Genomic DNA, 20,256 nt, shown 5'->3' with positions numbered 1-20,256 from the left:
GACATGTAAGTGCATGTGTGGTGAGTGCCTTCTTGGACTGAAGCTAAACGTGAATCTCTTACGCAAAATGCCCTTCCCTGTGTTTCTGGTCGGGGGAGGGGCAGTGCTTTAGCAGTAGTGCAGTCTTTTCAGTCATCAGAAGGACCTTACTGAGATGTCAAGGAGTTAAGTAAATTATAGTTGTCTGCTACTGCCTTTGTAACCTCTCGGCAGACATGTACTTCTTGTCATTGATCTCTGTCTACCTTCCCAGTCACTCTGTAAGCCTTTTTCAGGACAAAGGACAATGTCTTAGACCTCTTTTGTTGTCTGTAGCCCAACAACCTAAAGGTCTCAGGTCTCCAATAAATGTGTTACAACTCACATTCCAGATTTGCTTTCTTACCCATGCTGTGCACTGGTATCCTTGGTGTAGGTATTTTCCCAACATCAGAACAACTTTATGCATCTACCGTAAGCAATTGTTAGTATCTTTTTTTGCAAGGGGGGCAGCTGAATTAACTTAGTGAATTTTAGCTTTAGAAGTACAACTACAAGGGCCCTCCCTGGTGATGCAATGGGTTAAAGCACAGCACTATGAAGCTGTCAGCAGCAACTGCAGCATGAGTTCGATTCCCAGCCAGAGATTCCCAGCCATGGCGAGGCAGACATCCCTGACCTGCCCACTGCTCCCCTCAGCAGTGTATGTCAATCTGCCTATTCTGTTTCCCACTCTGTCTCTGGTGAATCCTCTCACCCCTCACATCTCTGGCCAGTACCCCAGTTCTTATATGCAAAAATAAATCTTTAAAAAAAAATACAACTACAAGAACTATAAGAGTTGACTTAATACATATTAGGCACCTACACCCACCAAGTTGGATATATCGACATGCAGACAATTGGTGAGCTCTCCAGGCCACTGGATCCCTGTCCACATTGACTGTCTATTAGTAGAGGGCTGTGTTAGGAATGCAGATGCTCAGGCTCTGTCTCAGACCTGGGAATCAGGACCTGCATTTTAACAAGAGTCTCACGTGATGCAAATGGACATTCCAAGTTCAGAGACATTGATGTGGTGGACATTATTTATATTATTCTTAATAATAAAAAGAGGGTTGCTAACCTTTATTAAAGTTATTTTGTCCAAGGCACCTCTGTAAACCCATTATCTGGGAACACTAGGGAGAGGTCAAGGCCCCAAAAGGTGGGAAAGGCACCTGGCTACTTGAGATGGAGGAGACAGTCTCAGAGATCTTGCACTGAATTTATATGGAAAAGAAAAACACTGGTTGGGTGCTCCCGTAGCAGATTCAGAGAAAGATGTGAGTGCCAGTTGTGTTTTATTGCTGAGCTTAGGAAGTTCCCAGAGTAACAGCCGGGGGACCACTCCCACTGAGGACTGCGAGAGACTGTGGAGCAGTAAGAGTTTTCCCTCCACAGGTGGTGAAGCCGTGTTGGTCCAGTAAGTGCCTTCCTGTCCTCGGCTCATCCAGTCAGAGTATGAACTTTCAGGTCCTCGCAGCCTAAGGAAGCAGTGGCCTCCATGGGTTAGGTGCATGGCACTGAGAACCTGAGTCCCATCTGAAATTCTGAGCCCTGGTCCCTGGTTCTGCATCAAAGCTCTAGTTCCTGGTGAGGAACAAATCCTTCCATTGTATAGTACATTTTTGAAGCCTCAGTGATTCATTTTGTCTGAGCGACTAATCATCTTCACAAGACTAAAAATGACCCAATCTCACATTTTCTTAAAATCTGAATTCCTTTCTCCTAAGCTCCCTAACTTTTCTTCCCTAAGTTAAATCTATATGTTCAGAGGATATTGTCAACTTACAGAAAAATGTTTCCAGTCATATTGTGAAATGTAGATCACTATATAAATTTAAAGCACCTGCATGCTGGTTTGATTTACATCTATTGTGAAATGATTGCACAATAGGTTCAACTAATGTTCATCTTATGAAGATAAGATTAAAAAAGAAAAAAAAATCTCCTTTGATAAGTCAGGAGTTACTTTTTTTTTTAAAGATTTATTTATTCATACAGAACTGGGGTACAGGCCAGAGGCACAGAGGCGGTGAGAGGATTCACTAGAGACAGAGCGGGGAGCAGAACAGGCTGACTGACGAAGTACACTGATGTGGGGAGCAGTGGGTGAACCAGGAGAGGTCTGCCATGCCATGTGAATCACCTGTGGGGTGGGCTGGGTTCGAACTCATGCTGAAGTGACTTTAGCTTCTTAGTGCTATGTTTTAACCCGCTGCGCCACCAGGGACAGCCAGGAGTTACTTTCATAACAGCTTTCCTATACAACAAGAAAAAACAGCCTATATCAAGTTTTTCATTTTAATGTTGCAAACAGTAGTCAGTCCTCCTCGTTAACCCTTTTCCCCTGAAATCTTTTTTTTCATTTCTACTGTAATTGTCTCTGGTTCTGTCAGAATAGATTTAAGCCAGCATTTCTTTAGTAGTTTCTGCAAAACACTGCTCCCCTGAAATGTTCCTCAACAAGAGGTCCAAAGGGCAGGTGGCTGTGGAATCCAGCACACTCCCCTGCCTTCTTGGAGACCCACACTGCACCCCAGGATCAAAGGTTTTGAACATCTCTAGTGACCTTGTTTAATCAAATGTTTAACCAAGTCTCATCAGATGTTTCCACTGTTCTTAGAGCACTACGTGTTTTTGAATTCTTGCTTATTCTCATCCTACACTGCCAGTTTTGGGTAAAAAAGTTGAGGAAGTGCAACTTTAAATACCTACTCACTCAGTGCATTTGAGATCAGTAGGGATTTGCAGGCAGTTTTGCAGAAGCAGTGGGACTCAGGAAAATAACAGTGTAGCATCCACTTTTTTTTTAACTACAAAAATAGCAAAAACTTCCTTATATGTAACTGATGATTTAGAATGAGAAATGACTTTGATTCCATATTGAAGTCAGCTCCTGGCATGTAACTGAGTAGATTTGTTTAAAAAAAAAAAAAAAAAAGATAGACTGGGGCGGGGGGCGGGGGTGTGATGTGATGTGCAACTCTGAATGGCCAGGCTGGGCCATCAGAGAGTGAGGGGGCCGGGGAATGAGAAACGTAGTTCAATGGGTCAGCCATGATGTATGCAGAACTTCTTGTTTCCTTAGTCTTATCAAGGCCTGCACCAGTGACATGATACATTGCTGGCCCTTCTGTTGGGCCATCTAAACATTTGCCTGCAGAGTATGACATTGCTGAGCTCAGGAACTCTGAAGAAAATTTGTCTAATTGCCAAGCTGTTAACTCCAGATTCTATATGGATTCCACCTATGGAATTATTCCTTCATTGTTGTTTTTCCAAAATGAAAATAGCCCTTTTTCTATGAAAAAGAAAATTCTCATTGTAGAAGAATAAAGTGTAAAAAGAAAGAATTACTTATATCGCACACCTCTGATTGCTCTACTAGGAGTGAGCTTTGTGATTATCTTGATGGTAGTGCTTCCGGAATTTTGCTCCATCGATAAAATATATTACATAATGGTCTTAAAGAATACGTACTATTTCTGCATCCTTTTTCCATTCAATATCATTAGGCCTATCCATTGACATATATTGAAGATACCAATACATACGTCACAGAATCACTATATTAATGGCTGTTTCGTATGGCAGTATGTTATTATACAATACTTTATTATCCAATCCTCGTTGTTATTTTTTCCATAGATTGCTATAATAAATAATGCTGCCACAAACATTCTTTTATATATATCTTATTACTTTGAGTCAATCAATTACTGAATTCAATAGTATTCATACTCTATGTGTGTGTGTTTGGATTGACATTCAGAAATGACTCCCCAGTCATTTTCTCTTCCCAATTCTTGTAGAAAGTCCAGTGAGGACAGCTGTTGTGTGGAAAGCTGGAGGTGGTAAAAGGGAAGTGTATGTGACTATCACATTTGGGTCACTGCATTCCAGAACAGCAAAGAAGGACAGCTGGGGATCACTGAGAGTTTAGAAGAGGCATTAAAAATTCATTGTTCTATTTAATTCTTGAGGAAACTGAAATTCAGATGTTAAGCTACTCCTACACACAAACACACACACACACACACACACGCACACTCCAAGGACCCAAGTCTCTTAGAATAAACCACAGAGATAATTTTTTTAAGTGTAAAATATTCCCATACAAATACATGTGTGTGTGTCAAAGAGGGGTTTAACTCATTATGGAGAAAATCAATAAGCTATGGCAGCTAATTCCAGAGAGCAATAACCTGGAAAATAGTGGGCAATGGGGTCCCCCCTCAAACCATCTTTGACTTCTACTGTCAACCTTCCATTCAGTAACCTTGCAAAGTTAAATATAAGCTTGCTATTGATAACATTCAACAATACTTTGACTCTTAAACTCTGCAATTTTTTTATGGTTCAACTTAAAACTGACTCAACAGGTACAGGATAATGAAATCAAAATCTTGGGGATTGTATTTTCTACCAAACTGTTATATTTGCAATTTATTAACTTTCTACAAGTTTGCCTCTGTGTCCTTAATCAAAATAAAAGAGTAAGCAAAAAGACATCTCAGATGACCCTTAGGTAGTTCTGTTAGGCAGTACCTAACGATGACTTTGAAAGAGCATTTTGTTTCTGTTTCAAGTTCTGTATAATTATCTTAATTGTAGAAATAGCTTTTAGTTACGGATGGATCAGGTTAAACTTAGTGGTGAACCTACTCAAGCTCTCTTGGCCGTGGCATTCCTCTGAATGCTTAGACTGTAATGGCACCACATTGAAGACTCAGCTTTCCTTTTGAAACTGACTCCTGACATTGCTTTCCAGGGACTGGGACAGAGGTGTTTGTTCACTGTGTGGGATTCTGCATTTGCCAGGCATCCAGCCCTGGTGAGGCAGACTGCCCCGTGAGCTCTGTCCCACATGGTGAGAGCACCAGGTAGAGTCTAGGAGGCTGAAAAGTAAAACTAGCATTTGACCAGCTCAGATGCAAATCTGTTCAACCTGAACTCCATGAAGACTATAGATCAAGGCTAAGATCAGTCTTAAGATGCGAGGATTTTCTCTACTTACCATCTCTGAAATCATTTCCAGCCAGTGGTCAATGGTGTGTTATAAAGGGTGATTTTTTTCCTTGGTTGATAATGAATGTTTATTATATTGAATAGTATCTTAAATTTGACAGAGCACATTGTGTTTTAGTTTGTCTACCCTATTGTAGACCTATAGCCCGACGTTTAATAAGTACTCCTATAAACATTTTTTTAATATAAAGAAAAAGTGCAAAATCGAACAACACAAATGCTCAAACTAATGAGGATGGTAAGAAACATTAGTGCCAAACCTTAGAAAGAGTTTTGTTCCTCATGGTGCTTCTATCTTTAGCTTGTTATTTGACCTTCATACCCAAAGCTATGAGCAGTTATATGGTGTCATGTCAATCCATGACTTCTGAGGTCCTTGAAGAATCTAAACAATAATTGGCTTCAACCCACTGGCAAAATAAATCAGGACCTCAATAGAATGACTGTTTCAAAATGTAGCCACACAAGTTTCTGTCGTATTTCATATATTGAAATATATCTTTTAAGAATTATTTTAATTTTTTGCAAGAATAAACTAAATGGAAAGTTATAACTGTTTGTTGTGCAGGATCATTTGAAATACAGTTAAAAGGAGAAAAATAAAAGCAACTTTTGGTTAAGGTCCTAGAAGTTACACTGAACCAGTCCATCAAGCTGCTGGTATTTGGTGTTAAAGGTCTGGCAAGGTAGAAACAGCTTAGGTCTCTTATATGTCAGTGGAAGCAATGGACAATGTAGTCTTTAGGAGGACCCTGCTTGAAAACCAGTACCTTCTGCTCAATGAGAACCTAACCATGGATCAAAAGTTGCTGCAGTCTATTCCCATGTCACCAGGAAATCACTAAAGTTCTATGAAAACAAAGTATAGTTTCCTAAGAACATAGTGGATGTGGAGGAGAAAATCTGTGGTGACTGTGAAGGCTCTGATGCTATTCAGTATGTCAAGTTGCTATCACCTGGTGACCAGGAACTTTTTGTAAAAAAGAGAGCATGCTCCAACTGTGGCCACATTGAGTGGCCCAGGTCAGCTTGCTGGGAGTGAAACCAGTGAAGTCCATTTTATAGCAGTATCTTCACATGTACTAGCGAAAGTATGCATGTTTTTTACCTATGGGTTCACTACACTAACAGCTCCAGGGAAATTTCTAAATCCCTAATTCTTCCTAAAACTGCACTAGAACTGCTGATGGCTGTGAACTTTCTACATCGTTAAGTAAAGTAAGTTATAACAAACTTTTTTTCAGCATTCAATACCTGTAGTTTGGTTAGTACTTGCTAAATATATGGCATGTTTCCTTGTAAAGCAGTTTGTGTTCTGTTCTTCTGCATATCAGTAAGGGTTGAAAATCCTTTTCTACATCAAGAAATTAAGGGCATTTTTATAACTAGTATTTTTTTTTTAAAGATTTATTTATTTGTGCATACAGAACTAGGGTACAGGCCAGAGGCTCAGGGGCGGCGAGAGGATTCACCAGAGACAGAATGGGGAGCAGAACAGGCAGATCAACGAAGTACACTGCTGAGGGGAGCAGCGGGCGGGTCAGGAGAGGTCTGCCACGCCATGTGGTCACCTCCGGGGCAGGCAGGGATCGAACTCATGCGGAAGTGGCTTTAGCTTCTCAGTGCTGTGCTTTAACCCACTGCGCCACCAGGGAGGGCCTATCACTAGTATTTTTGAATGGTGAATTAATTGAAAAAATCTTATTAGTGGCAGCTGCATTGTCAGCTGTTTCCCTGTCATGTGCAGCCAAGGTCGTGATGGACTAGTTGGAGTCCCTCCATGTCCTGAGTAGAAGGAAAATGAACAGGGAAGTTACCAAGAGGAAGGCAGAAAGAGGAGAATATTCATTCATTCAGCAATTACTGTGTGTCAGGGATGATCCTGAGCCCAGAGGTTGCAGTAACAACCGAAGAGACACAATCCCTGTTTTGAGGAATTTATAATCAGGTGGGGGGGGGGGTTTGCGGGGAGCTTCTGGCCCCAAGAATAGATCCCCAGGTAAGATTTTCGCTTCATATGGTGAAAGAGAAGGGCCACGCAGGAAGATTGAGGGCCATCCTAGGTCAGTAGCAGACTCAGAGCTCAAGATTTTCATGAAAGTGGCTTACCAGGAAGTACTCTGAAGAAAACCCATAACAGGGTGGGGACAGAGAAGGACGTAAGTCAGCCAAGGGCGCTGTTTCATCAGAGTCTCTGTAAGGTAATTTGGGTTCCACCTTAAAAGAAGCTTGGGGGAAGTGTGAGGTCTCCTAGTATTGAGGGAGCTGGCATATTTGTACCCTGCACCCGTAAGTCCTTGTTCAAGGATTCTGGGGGTCCTTCTGAGTTTACGTGTGTCTGGAAAAGTAGGTTCTGGCTACTAGAATGGAATGCTATCCTCTTCAAATGACCCTGGGACTGGTGCCAGTTCCTTTTACCTGACCACTCTCAAGAGGCCCCCTCTGGAGAAAGTACTGGTTTCAAAGGAAATCACTGCCCAGCCTTCTGTCTGCAGGTGATTTGAAACCTGAGGAAGGCGCACAAGGCTAAAACCCACCAAAACTTGTTCTGTCAGGACAGGTGGTACCAGGTCCTGAATCTTCTTTGGTTCCCCTAATTGCAAGCTGTTCTATCCACTGAAACTGCTGTGAGTCCTCACTTACTGTTGTGGATGGACTTTTTGGAAGCCTGGAGACTTCAAGTGAAACAAGTTTACTGAAATCAATTTCACCACAGACTGATTGATTTAAAAAAAAAAAAAGGAGTCAAGTTCTCACAGCATATTTGTGGCCACATAAGCATCACCAAATTTCTAGAGAGAGTCCCGAAACACATCTAATATTAAACTATCATTTGTATGTATTCATTCATTCACTTTCCAACCCACTTAATTCTGGTGCAGGTAACTCGGGGTGCTAGGCTGGAACCAAGCCTGGACAGGACACCCTCCATCAAACAACATGCAGAGACACACGCCCATCCTCACTCAGACTGGGACAATTGGCACACACCAGTGAATGTAACTGAGATATGGGAAGAAACTGGGGCCCCAGAGAAAACCCCCAAGATAAGGGAAAATGTGCAAACACACATAGTGGCCCTGATGGAGATCCGTTTTTTTCCCTTTACCTGTGTTAAAGAAACAGCATTATTTGAAGTTCTGCTGTAATCCATGCTTGTTGGACTAAAGTGCCCGTGGGACGTAGCTTGTGGGGTCTCTTCACAGTCCTTGCACGGTGACCAGTGTCCCCTGATGGGTAACAATGAGCCAACACACCCAGCTACCTTCACCTCACCCTCCACCTCCTCACCTTTTGAAGGAGATTTCTATTTCCTGACATTCCCAGGTGGTGTAAGCTCTCTCCCCAACAAATACTGAGGTCCACATCTGCTGTGGACATGGCCTGTGGTACCTTATAAACTCCGAAACAACCCTCAGAGCTGACCTTGTGTGTCTGCAGTTGAGGACATATAAGGGGCCAAAATTGAACCAAAGGAACCAAAGGAATTCCAAGCCAGGCGTTTAGCCAGAGTTCTGCTTTGAAATATAACTTACTATGTTTGTTTCCTCTAAATACTACTATTTACTACTTAGAGCTAAAACAGAAAGTTATGCTCGCCAAGCCATTCATTTCACTTAGCTGAAAGGATGCTATATGGGATACTAAGGTGGGTTGCTTATTATCTTTTTTTCTGCATACGTTTGTGGAGGTGTGGTATATATTTGTTTTTTAACAATAAAGTTGGAAGTGGAATAAAAAGGGGTTTTTGGGGTAAGCAAGAATGTTCAGATTATGATCAAGGAGGCATTTTTTTTTTAAGATTTATTTATTTGTGCATACAGAACTGGGGTACAGGCCAGAGGCTCAGGGGCGGCAAAAGGCTTCACCAGAGACAGAGTGGGGAGCAGAACAGGCAGATCGACGAAGTACACTGCTGAGGGGAGCAGCGGGCGGGTCAGGAGAGGTCTGTTGCACCTTGTGGTCTCCTCCAGGGCAGGCGGGAATCGAACTCATGCGGAAGTGGCTTTGGCTTCTCAGTGCTATGCTTTAACCCGCTGCGCCACCAGGGAGGGCCAAAGGAGGCATTTTTTAGTTAGCAGGGCTAAAGTAGACTGTTGTGTAAATGGCGTTGACATTATTTGCCCTCCACTTGGAATGAAAAATCAACCTCACTCCTACAGGGGAACCCCCAACCTTTAAGTAAATTTGTAAAAGTTAGTTCTTTGGGCATGTTATTCCGCCTGTGGAAAATGCCTCAGTTAAAAACTTGGTGAACCTACTTCTGCCATATCCTACTCATCATTGTATACCTCACAAAACTTTAAGTTCTAGACAAATGAAAGGCCTACAAATAAGAAAATACATTATTTGTGAATAGGAAAAATGTTATATAGGTTTTAACAGAAAATAGAGGGTGCTGTTCCTAGGTGAGGGCAATAAGGAAGAGCCATAAAGAAAAGTGTTGTCTTTATCAACATCTAATATATACTTAGGTAAAATTAAGACCGAGAAAATTATTTAGATATTTGAAACAATGGATTCATAACTAAAGCTTATACAACTTTTTTAAGGTATATTTTTATTTATTTATGCATAGAAAAACTGGGGTATAAGTCAGAGGTGGGGGGAGGGGCTGAGAGGCTTCACCAGAGACAGAGTAGGGAGAACAGGTGGATCTAATGAAAACACTGCTTGAGGGGAGCAGCAGGTGAGACAGAAGAGGTCAGCTGCGCCATGCGGGTCACCTCCGAAGAGGTTGGAGATAGCTTGATAGTGCTGAGACTTAACTCCTTTCACCACCATAGAGGCCCCCAAAGCTTATACTGCATAATAATAAATACAAGAAACCCCAAAGGTGGCAAATGAATAAGCACTTCTATAGGAGAAAAACTACATGTAGACAACAAAAAATGTAAGCCAGACCAGATAAAAATAATATGAAGTCACATACCCATCAGATTAGCCACAGTTTAAAATTTTGATAAGAGTGCGATGGGCACTTGCAGAGATGGCAGAGGCAGTACCAGTGGGGACCACCATCTGCAGAACAAGGTGGCACCACCTCACAACCTTTCGCCTGCACAGAAACCAATATTTTCTCTGTATTCCACCCAGTACATGGGAATGTTCATTACAATACCACTTGTGACAGCAAAACATTGGGAATTACCTAAGCATTACATTATGTCCATGTACCACTTGGAAAACCAATCCCCTTTTTAAATGAATGAAATAGGGCTCCTTGTATGCATATGTGTGGATGTTTGTCACAGCATTTCCTTGAGTGACAAGCTAGCGGACAATATGATTCTGTTGGGTAGAAATTAATAGCAGTGATACCTCTGCACAAAGCTGGGTATAGTATGATCTCTGAGCAAGTGAAAGGACTCTGGCAATGATCAAAGATTAACATTAATTACAACTTGTGCTTTTCAATGGGAATGTATCCATGTATTATATTTGTAATTATAATGAAATTTCAAAAATGTAAATGCAAATACCCTTTAGAGATGTCACACAGAAACTTTAGAAAATAAAACCAAAACGATGGCAATATTCCGAGGTGCTTTAGCGTTGTTCCCCAAACACTCCTCAGAAAGGGAAGGAAAAAAGCTGTCCTCGATTTGTTTGTTTCCATGGTGACAGTTCCTGGGGAATAAAGATCATCTGAAAGTTGGTAAGAAGCCCACTATTTTTCAGACTCTCGATAATGTTAGAGAACCCCAACCAGGATTGTGCCCATGAAGCCATCAGGCTGTGCCAGCTCAGCAGAAGCAGACACAACCGACGGCATTGCAAAGCCCATCCCATCCCAAGGCCAAGTTGGTGCACTTGGGGAACAGAAATTCTATAGCTGAGAGCCAAGCACTTGACTTTTCCCACACGCTACGTGCTACGTTTCTAGTCTTCATCGTCTCAGCAACACATCCCTTTTCACAACACTGATAACATTCCTGACTTGGTCTTGGAATTTGAAGAGCGCTGTATCAGAATTTGCTCTATAAGCACTTTCTCATTTTATTTTTTGCTTGACCTTCAAGAGAAAATTTCTCCTTTTATCTAACCCTAAAAGAAAGAAAACAAGATTTGTAGTGCCTCCCTTTTCCCTCCCTCCAGCCTGCCATGAAGCGGGGGTGATACACAAGACTTCTCTCCCCACTCAGGGAAATAGGCCATCAGTGGGCTGAGTGGAGACTTCTGGGCAGAGAGGCAAAAAGAAGACTGTACTCTATAAACTGTGGTCTTTCATGGGTTAGAGATGCTGCCAGTGATGAACTGGAGCCTGAAGGCTGGTTGGTGCCATTTAACATCTATTTTCCTTCCAGTTCAAACTGGCCATTAATGTAAAGAGAGGATTTAAATAGAGAATATAAAAGTATTTGGGTGCTGTTGCATCATCCTTTTTAATCCTCCAACACCCTGGCCCCCAAAACTTCAGCTTTAGCTTTGGAGGTGTTGGGGGAAGGCCAAGGATGTGTGTGCCCACATGGGTTCAGGACTCAGACGACAAAAGGCCAAGATGGGATTTGAAGGCAGGTCTTTGAGCCAAAGGTGGTGCATTCTAATTACTCCATACTGTCAGACCACTGGGGAGCTGCGAGCTAGCCTTTCCTGGAACTATACAGGCCTGCTGCCTGAAGTGTGGCCCTGCGATGAGGTTCCCGCCTGTTGGGAAATTACCCAGAATGATTACAAAATGGTACAAATTAGTGTGGATGCCTGCATCAGACTGGACGGAGGCAGGCCCGGCCTTGTCCAGGCCAATACCTGGATGTGATCTCAAAGAGTCAGTAAAGAATCTGGGCCATCCTGACTTCTCCTGCCTCTGGCTTCATGCCAGTTAGCATGCAGTCACCTAGGCAAACAATCAAGCTTTCCTTGTGTGGTTAAACGTTCACAGCTTAGGGAGCCCTTGGGCACTGGGTTTCTGAGGAGAAAGAAGCCCACTCCCTGGCCTGCCTTCCTCTCGTGTGGCAGTCACCAACCCTTCTGCCTCTGTTTACTGCTTCCCCAATCCCATCCCGTGGCTTCAGGAGTCCCCATCCTGTCTGCTCAGGAAGGCAGAAAAACCCTCCCCCCTCCAGACCCCTCACAATCATTTTCCTTCAGGAGGTAAGAACACAGGCCTTGCCTGAGTGCAACCTCTGCTGTGTCCTGAGCCTATAGGTGGCTGTGTCTGGAGCTGGGACCTTAGTCACTGTGGACTTGTCTGGAGATGTCATGTTTTTGGTATAAGAACCACTCTCACCAACTTAGTGCCTGGAACCTGGTATCCTGTCTCACTGTCTGACTGAATCAAATATCAATCACTCCACTCACTGCCACCCTCCCAGGTGTCCACTCATATCCCAGGAAGCCCAACAGGACTGTGAAAAGCTATACTCTGGCCAGCCTGAAGGATGCCCGGGCACCCTCGTTTCCTTCCTATAGGAATTCTAGACTGGTACAAGGATGTGTTACGTCTTGGGTTGTATGATTGGGCATAGAGGAAATTTTGTGAGCATCACCAACTTCAATAAAGCGCTTAGATGGAAACTGCTATTGGCTTTAATATAAGAAAGATTTAAGTAGGCTAAAACTGGTCCCATTGGTGGGTGACCTGTTTGCCCTAAAGAATAAAATTTGGATGATATAAGAGCATAAGGGGTGAAAACAAGCGCCTCCGGCAATTTAAACAATTCAAATGTATTTGAGAATGGTATGGGAACACCTCAAATGCAGTCAGTGATACCTGGGCAGACTTAGGGAGAAGTGGAATTTGGGGGTGATTTGCTGGTAGAGAACACTGGTTTGCATATAGTAAGATCATCTGAGGGGAGGGTCTGTCTCTGGAACAAAACATAGATAAGTCCTGCCATGTGCCAGGTGGGTGAGAGTGGGTGCAGAATTTGTGAAGACAAGATGGAGGGAGCTATAATAACTTCTCACCCAGTAGAGAAGAGTCCCATGATCACCCATCCTGGTGCAGTCCCTCCACCTTTGTGTCTTGGGGGGTTACTGCACCTCCCTGGTGTATTACAGCTAAAGGGTGACCAGTGACCTACATGAGAGCCCCAGTGTGTACCTTCTTCTTGTTGGGACAGATTTAGAGGAGTAGTCTGTGGCACTCAGATGACCTGGGATGTAGGCCCAGGTGTCAGCATGAGTGGTGGCTGGAGGAGGCAGTCTGGTCAGAGAGGATCAGCTGCTTCTGGGGAAGGTCATTTGGGAATTTTACATTCAGGTCAGTATGAAAATGACTGATGGGGAGAAAGTAAATGTGTTCCTGAGGCATGCTGCTGCCTGAGGTGGGTCTCAGCTGCCTTTGCCTGAGATTGCAGCTGGCCTCCCATAGGGAGTCTTGTGTGATTTTCTGTTTGGGACCATGACCGTGGCCCAGAGTGGGAGGGGGGACAGCCCAGAGTGGTGCGGCTCTCACAGATACTTGGACTTTCTTGGCTCACCTTATTTGTTCTCACCTTTTTGGTCCTATCATCTCCTTCCAATTCCGTATACATCACCTTTTCCTTTTATTTTCCTAAAGAAATTTGGCTATAAACTATTATAAACAGAAAATCACACATACATAATGAAACAACCATCTCTCAGCTCTGTCAGATCTTATCACTTTGCCATTTCATTAAAAAAATGCTATTTGAAATAACTGGTTCCTAGGTTTTAATTATATATAACATTACAAATTCACATCTGTATGTAGTACATTATGTCTTCCATTAAAACTTGATTCCAGGGCCCTCCCTGGAGGTGCAGCGGGTTAAAGCACAGCACTAAGAAGCTAAAGCCACTTCAGCATGAGTTGGGTCCCTCTCTCCCCCAGGTGATCCACATGGTGTTGCAGACCTCTCCTGACCCGCCGCTGCTCCCTTCAGCAGTGTACTTCGTTGATCTGCCTGTTCTGCTCCCCACTCTGTCCCTGGTGAATCCTCTTACCCTCCGCATCTCTGGCCTGTACTCCAGTTCTGTATGAATAAATAAATAAATCTTTAGGAAAAAAAAAAAAAAACTTGATTCCAGCCTTCACCTTACAAATGACCCTTTTACCTGACCCTTTTCCCCTTTTCCCCTCCTTCTTGCCTTCCTCCCCCACCCCACTGGCAACTTACTAACTTGATTTTACAATGTAAAAGTTTATCTGCTCATTCATTTTTGTCTCTTTACTTACCACATATGAGTGAAGTCATACAGTCTTTTTCTTTCTCCATCTGAGTTATTTCACTAAACACAATGCCTTGTAAGTTCATGTCTATTTTTGTAAATGGAAAGATTTCCTTTTTTTTTTTTCATTTTAGGAAATAAAATCTCAGAGGCAGTTGAACCTCTTAATCTGTGAACCTCCATCCATTTCTCCACTCAAGCGTCAGCCAGATTCTGGAAGCTATGCTCACCACCAGTCTACCAACACACACTAGTCAGCTATATTCTGAATCAGGATATAACCTCCATGTTACAACTAGGACAGTCCTTATATCTATGGGTAGTTATTATGTGTGCATTCATGCATAGTATAGTTTTGCATGATTTTAAACTTCATAAACTAAATATAACCCTATTTAACTTATTTCGTATATTTATGAAATCTTTCTGAGCTTTTAATATTTGTGTATTAGCTCTGCTATGTAATATATTCTGCTTCACTTTCCCGTTCTCCTATGATGGGCAATTTGGTTTTGTTTCCAAAAAAGATACAGCCAATATTCTCGCTAGGTCTCCTTGTACTCATGTCAACCTAAATATATAAACTGAGGCAAACTCAAAATTGTTCCACAAAATGAACCTGTTCAAAAATAGCAGAGGAGTTGTAATTTTGGACCCTGAAACCAGCAAGCTACATGCAAATTCATTTAGTGGTGTTTATGGGCAGGGAATGTAAAGAGAGCAGAATTCAGTGAGAATCTGTTAAAATAAAAAATAAATGAAAACCAGCCCTGAAAATTCCTCACACAGACAAAAACAGTTCAGTCACGCAAATAAAGCCTAATCTAGTGTATTTTCTGAGACCATCCCACCTGGGTTATCTTATCCATGCCTCTGGAAATTGTTAGCAAAACTTCCCAAGGTTAATAAGAGACCGCCTCTGACCAACTCTCTATCACTCAAGAAAATAAGTTTTATCATTCAAAAAGGATAAGTTTTAGTTTTCTGTAAACCAGACATTTATGGGAAACCAGTCTCTCAGACCTTAAGTTTGCTGAGGGCGTGAGATTTGCTTTTTTATAGTCTCTAGTTAACTTTAGCTGAAATTGTTACACCCACCGTGTGCAGATAGTTTTGGCCTGTGTATATTGTGTATATTCAGTTCTACAAGATAGTGCTGAATTGCCCTCCAAAGTGGCTCTATGATTAATGTACCTCCAGCATGATATTGGAGTTCCTGTTTTTCCACACACCCCCATATTTGGCACTGATAGTGTGTGAAAGGGGAGATCCTGATCATTTTGTCTTCCAAGGCCCCGGTGCTTCTGGAAAGCCCCACCTATAGTCTGCATCCTGGTCACATCATAGATGGATTAAGAATGGAGGCTATTTGCTGTGACCTCTTCTTCATCTACACTCTCCTGACATCGATTCTCCCTGTCGCAAATTTTTGAAGTATCGACACACGTGCCAGTGACTTCCACATATATAAATATCTTCCTCTTGATTGCCACTGGCCACTTAACAGATTTATTTGATGGCCAGTAAGCAACTCAATTAAAATTTAAACTAGTCAATGGCCAACTCAGTTTTTTCACCAAACCTAATCCTTGCCCATGTTTTCTCATCTTAGTCAAGGGCACTGCCATCTAATTGCCCAAACTGAAAACTTAGGAGCTCTTGATCTTTCTCTTCCCACCACTCCCATATTCATTCTGTCAACTTGATCAATTTTTATGCAAATTCTTTCTGAATTTTCTCCTTTATAATTCACAGCTACCACCTGAGTCCAAGCCACATTGTCTCTTGCCTAGAACACTACAGTTGCCTCCTAACTGCTCTTACCACTTCTTTTCCTTTACAAACCACCTCTAGCCAGCAGTTAAGCAATCTTCTTAAAGCATAAAACAAATGTTATGCAACTACTACAGACTTCCAGTGGTTATTAGTGTGGAAAACTAATGTTTGGGCCATGTCTGCTTCTCCTACATACCTCCCCAGACTTATGGGACTTCCTTTGTATAATAGGGGACTCATTCCTCGATCCTTTCATGACTCCCTATAATTTAGGATCCATCACTTCCTCAAAGACCTACCCTATTACTAATGGCAAGAGTGGCCCTTGGCCACTCCTTACAATATCACCTTATTCTATTTATATTCTGGAGTTTCTCAGAGCTGAATGCTATTGTTGTTTGCCAGAGTAGAATGTCATCTTCATGAAAATTGAGCTGTAGTCAGTTTTACTCTGTAGTTGTGCTTGGCACTCTAGTAAGTGCCTATCAAGACCTGTCAAATTTGGGCATCGCTGGTGGTGCAAGGGTTAAGTCTCAGCACTATGAAGCTCTCTACAGCCACAGCAGCATGGGTTTGATTCCCCCACCAAGGAACTAACCCACATGGAGCACAAGACCTCCCCCATCTCACCCGCTGTTCCCCTCAGCAGTGTATTTCAGTCAATCCACATGTTCTGCTCCCCTGTCTCTGGTGAATCCTCTCACCACTCCCCCCCCACACTTTTGGCCTACACCCTAGCTCTTACATGCATAAATAGATCAAAGAAATCTGTTATTTAACAAAAAGATATGGTGAATTAATAAATGGGGTAAAATTTTAGAACAAATTATAAGTCCAATTGAAATTTTCTCACCATCTGGGTAGGATAAAAGCTGCTTAAGGTGAAACAACACTTGTCTTTAACTACAACATCAGTTCTCAAATTTTTTAGTCCCGAGACCATTTTACCTTCTTTAAAATTATGGAGGACCCCAAAGGGCTTATGTTCATGTGGATTATGTCCACAGATACTAGTGTTATTAAAAAGGAAGAGGAAGAATTTTTTAAATACTTATTTTGAGATGATCATATACCTATTATCTAATGACATAAATAATATATGAAAATTACTAAGTGAAAAGAAAAGATTATGAGCAGTGGTACACTTTGAGAAAGTTACACTCCAGAGTTCTTGTCAGTACTGGTAAGATTCTGTTGAATGAGTAGATTGATGGCCTCAAAAATCCAGACCAGCTTTCCAAGTCAGATGTAAGCGCTTCCCAGTTATGTGAATGGGTGCACAATACAAGGGGTGTGGTAACAGTCTGAGGAGTTGTGGACCTATATCCTTAGCTCATATTTACTATTGTAAACCAGCGTTGCAATTAAAAAAAAATTAGCAAAAAAAAGAAAAAGACAAATCACGAAAGATAAAAAGCCATAGGAGCCTTCTGCAAGAAGAGGTCATATTTGCCCCTCAGTATCTCTCAGGGTTCATCGGCTTACTTGCTTACCTGCTGCTAGCCCCTCATTGTCCTCTTCCCTTTCTTCCAAGTCTTCCCTAAAAAAAATTTTTTTTAAATGCACAAAAAATTGAAAATTTAAGAAATGAAAGCTAAGTTTAATGTCTTTGAAAATTAAAAGGCAAGCAACATCTCTCTTAAAAATGCCCATTTCTATAATCAGAATGATTGAACACGCTTACTCCAGTGAATTCCTTTTGAGTTTTCACTTTGTACTACAAATGTTTAAGCATGGTTTTATCAGCATTTGTTTATTTCTCTTTATATTCATGTTGAGAAACCAAACTGAACGTCCTATTCTTTTTCCTAGGGTGATACCGAAACCTAAGTTCTTCTCCTTTCTGAAAAGTTGTTCCTTCCTTTTTTCCCCACCCTTGGCTCAGGAAATCCACTGAACCAAGATTAAAAATAATAGGTGGTCATCTCTGCGCTCCTTTTTAAGTAGCTGAAGCTCCCCACGCTTTGGGCACGCCTCTTCCACGTCCTGACGTTATCCTATTTTTGTCTTTGAATAGCTCATTGACACAATCGCCTCGGAGATCGGAGAACTGAAACAGGAGATGGTGCAGACAGATGTCAGCCTGGAAAATGGCCTGGAACCCACTGCAAGCCACAGGTGACTGAGGCGGTTTAGGTGCCGGGTTGGAAATGGGAGCGAGGTGAACCTTATTGGCTGTGAGGACTGCCATGTCAGGTTACTCCTCAAGTTGGGAACTGGGAGGGAGAGTGGCGGTTGCTCCAGAAGAAGCTTTCTGTAGGAGGTGGGAGTGGCCTAGGAACCAGTTGTCTGCTTTTTTATTTTAATCACTTTGAAGGCACTTGAATTTTATACCCTCTCAATTCCTCCTGGCACCAGAACCCGGAAACCTAAAGTTCTCTCTGCCATATCCACCTACTCAGTGATGGAAACAGTAACACGCCAGGATCCTCCGTGTGCAAAATAGAATTCAGTGTAGCCCGTGTCAGCTTCCAGGAGGTTTAAAGGGGAACACTAACGAGGATGGACTCATTTTGCGTTCTCAGGTCAGAAAAACCCCAGCTCTTCCCACAGTCTGCTTTGTAATCTGGTGGATTAGACACTGACATTGACGTGGTTGTATGTGACTAAGCCAAAAAAGGCTCTCTGCCGTGCTGGTTAAACATAGTTGGTTTTGCACTTACTGCATATGCTCTTGAGTAGGTCATGCGGGGCTCCTCTTTATCTGGAGAATGCAAGAGGAGAGGAGAGAAATTGCCAAAATCCCTTGCAATACTACACAACCCTGACATGGTCACTCGTTGCATTGGTGGTCAGATTCATAACCAGCTTCTCCCTTTCTCAGGAAATGGGGTTAAGGTTGCCTGGTACAGTGTGTACGTAAGATTCATGGAGTGTTTTGCTTGCAAGTCATGAGATAGACAGAAGTGCTGGGAAGGCTGGGGAACCAGGTGGTGCTGGCTGTGGAGGTGTGTTTTAAACCAGCCCAACTAGTTTCCCATCAGGCTGAGGGGAGAGTGTGCAATCCCAGGGAAGCTCTTTGCACTGGAAGGTAGTATTTTAACTACTGTGTGTCTGGAGGAGCAGTCTTCCCTGGAAGCTGTTGGCATTTGATATGCCTTCCATTTCATTGTCTTTGCAGAGTGATAGGGGGTAGGCCAGATGATCTCCAATGTACTCTTGCAGCACCTGATCTGAAAAATTTCAGTAATTTCTTTTTACAGCAAACCAGACAAATTTTAATGATTGTTGATTACAGACTTTCTGTCTCATATTCAGAGTAGTTCCAAATGCCATGGAACTGTAGACAGGGGATTTGTCTTAACTCTTTTTCTTTAGTTAGCAAAAAATTCAATTGGGAGTTCAAGCTGATGACCAGAGAGTAAAGAGAGCTCTGGTGCCACTGATTTCTCCCACATGCAGGAAGGAATTGCACTCTGTAAAATGTTCCTCACGTTCCACACATTATGGCAGGTGAGGGTAGTAGTCATCCCTCCCTACATATGAGCCCTGGGTGACTTAGGGTCCCAGGAAGGAGTGATAACCTGTTGGGGCCCTCAAAAGCTGGGTCTGAGTGCAAACAGTATTAGGGTGGGAGAGCTGGCAGTCATTTAATCTTTAACATCTCTTTCAACTTTTTGAATTGAAGAACAACTAAGTATTCCGCATTTTCCCCCTATGAATATTGTCTTTTTAATTGAAGTAACTTTGGCTTATAGGTTGGGGTATATACTATAAATCAGTATCTGTATATACCACATAATGTTCATCACCATAAGTCCAGTTTGCATCAATCACATCTGTTATAGTTTCCATCCATCCTCATGCCACTCCCCATTCCCTCTGGTAGCCACTATTTTGTATCTGTAGTCTAAAGTTTGTTGTGTTCATTCATTTGTTTTGTTCCTTTGATCTAGGACATGAGTGAAATCATATGGTGTTTTTCTTTCACTGTCTGACTTTTTACATTGTGTAATACCTTCTAGTTCCATACCTGTTGTTACAAATGGCAAGATTTCTTATCCATATATAGCTTTTTTTTTTTATTAAAAAGTTTATTTTTACATCATTTTTCACATTTTTTTTTTCATCTCAATTGTAATCCCCATATATAGCTTTTTAAAATAGATACAGTGGAGTATTATGCCATTGAGTTATATACCACTTTTTCCTTATCCTCCATTCATTGATGGGCATGAAGGATGTTTCTTACCCTTGCTGCTGTGAATAATGCTTCAGTGAGTGTGGGGACGTGTTGGATGTTATGTTGGATAATGCTGAAACTATGGGATTTCAGAAGTATTATGCTTA

At 42.1% G+C, this 20,256-nt stretch overlaps 1 protein-coding gene and 1 pseudogene across 1 annotated transcript in view; both read left to right on the top strand.

The window, feature by feature from the left end:
* The window catches only part of RIN2 (Ras and Rab interactor 2), a 191,447-nt gene that overhangs the window by 107,936 nt on the left and 63,255 nt on the right, over nucleotides 1-20,256 (top strand). Inside the window, exon 5 of the mRNA XM_012728374.1 lies at nucleotides 17,984-18,084. Within this exon, the coding sequence (XP_012583828.1) occupies nucleotides 17,984-18,084 (101 nt within the window). The remainder of the gene's footprint in view (nucleotides 1-17,983; nucleotides 18,085-20,256) is intronic.
* On the top strand, nucleotides 872-6,265 carry LOC105853934 (annotated as a pseudogene).

The sequence above is a fragment of the Condylura cristata genome, unplaced genomic scaffold (assembly GCF_000260355.1).
Source record: "Condylura cristata isolate star-nosed mole 26May11 unplaced genomic scaffold, ConCri1.0 scaffold00022, whole genome shotgun sequence".
Lineage (NCBI taxonomy): Eukaryota > Metazoa > Chordata > Mammalia > Eulipotyphla > Talpidae > Condylura > Condylura cristata.
This window is presented reverse-complemented; position numbering and strand designations above follow the sequence as displayed.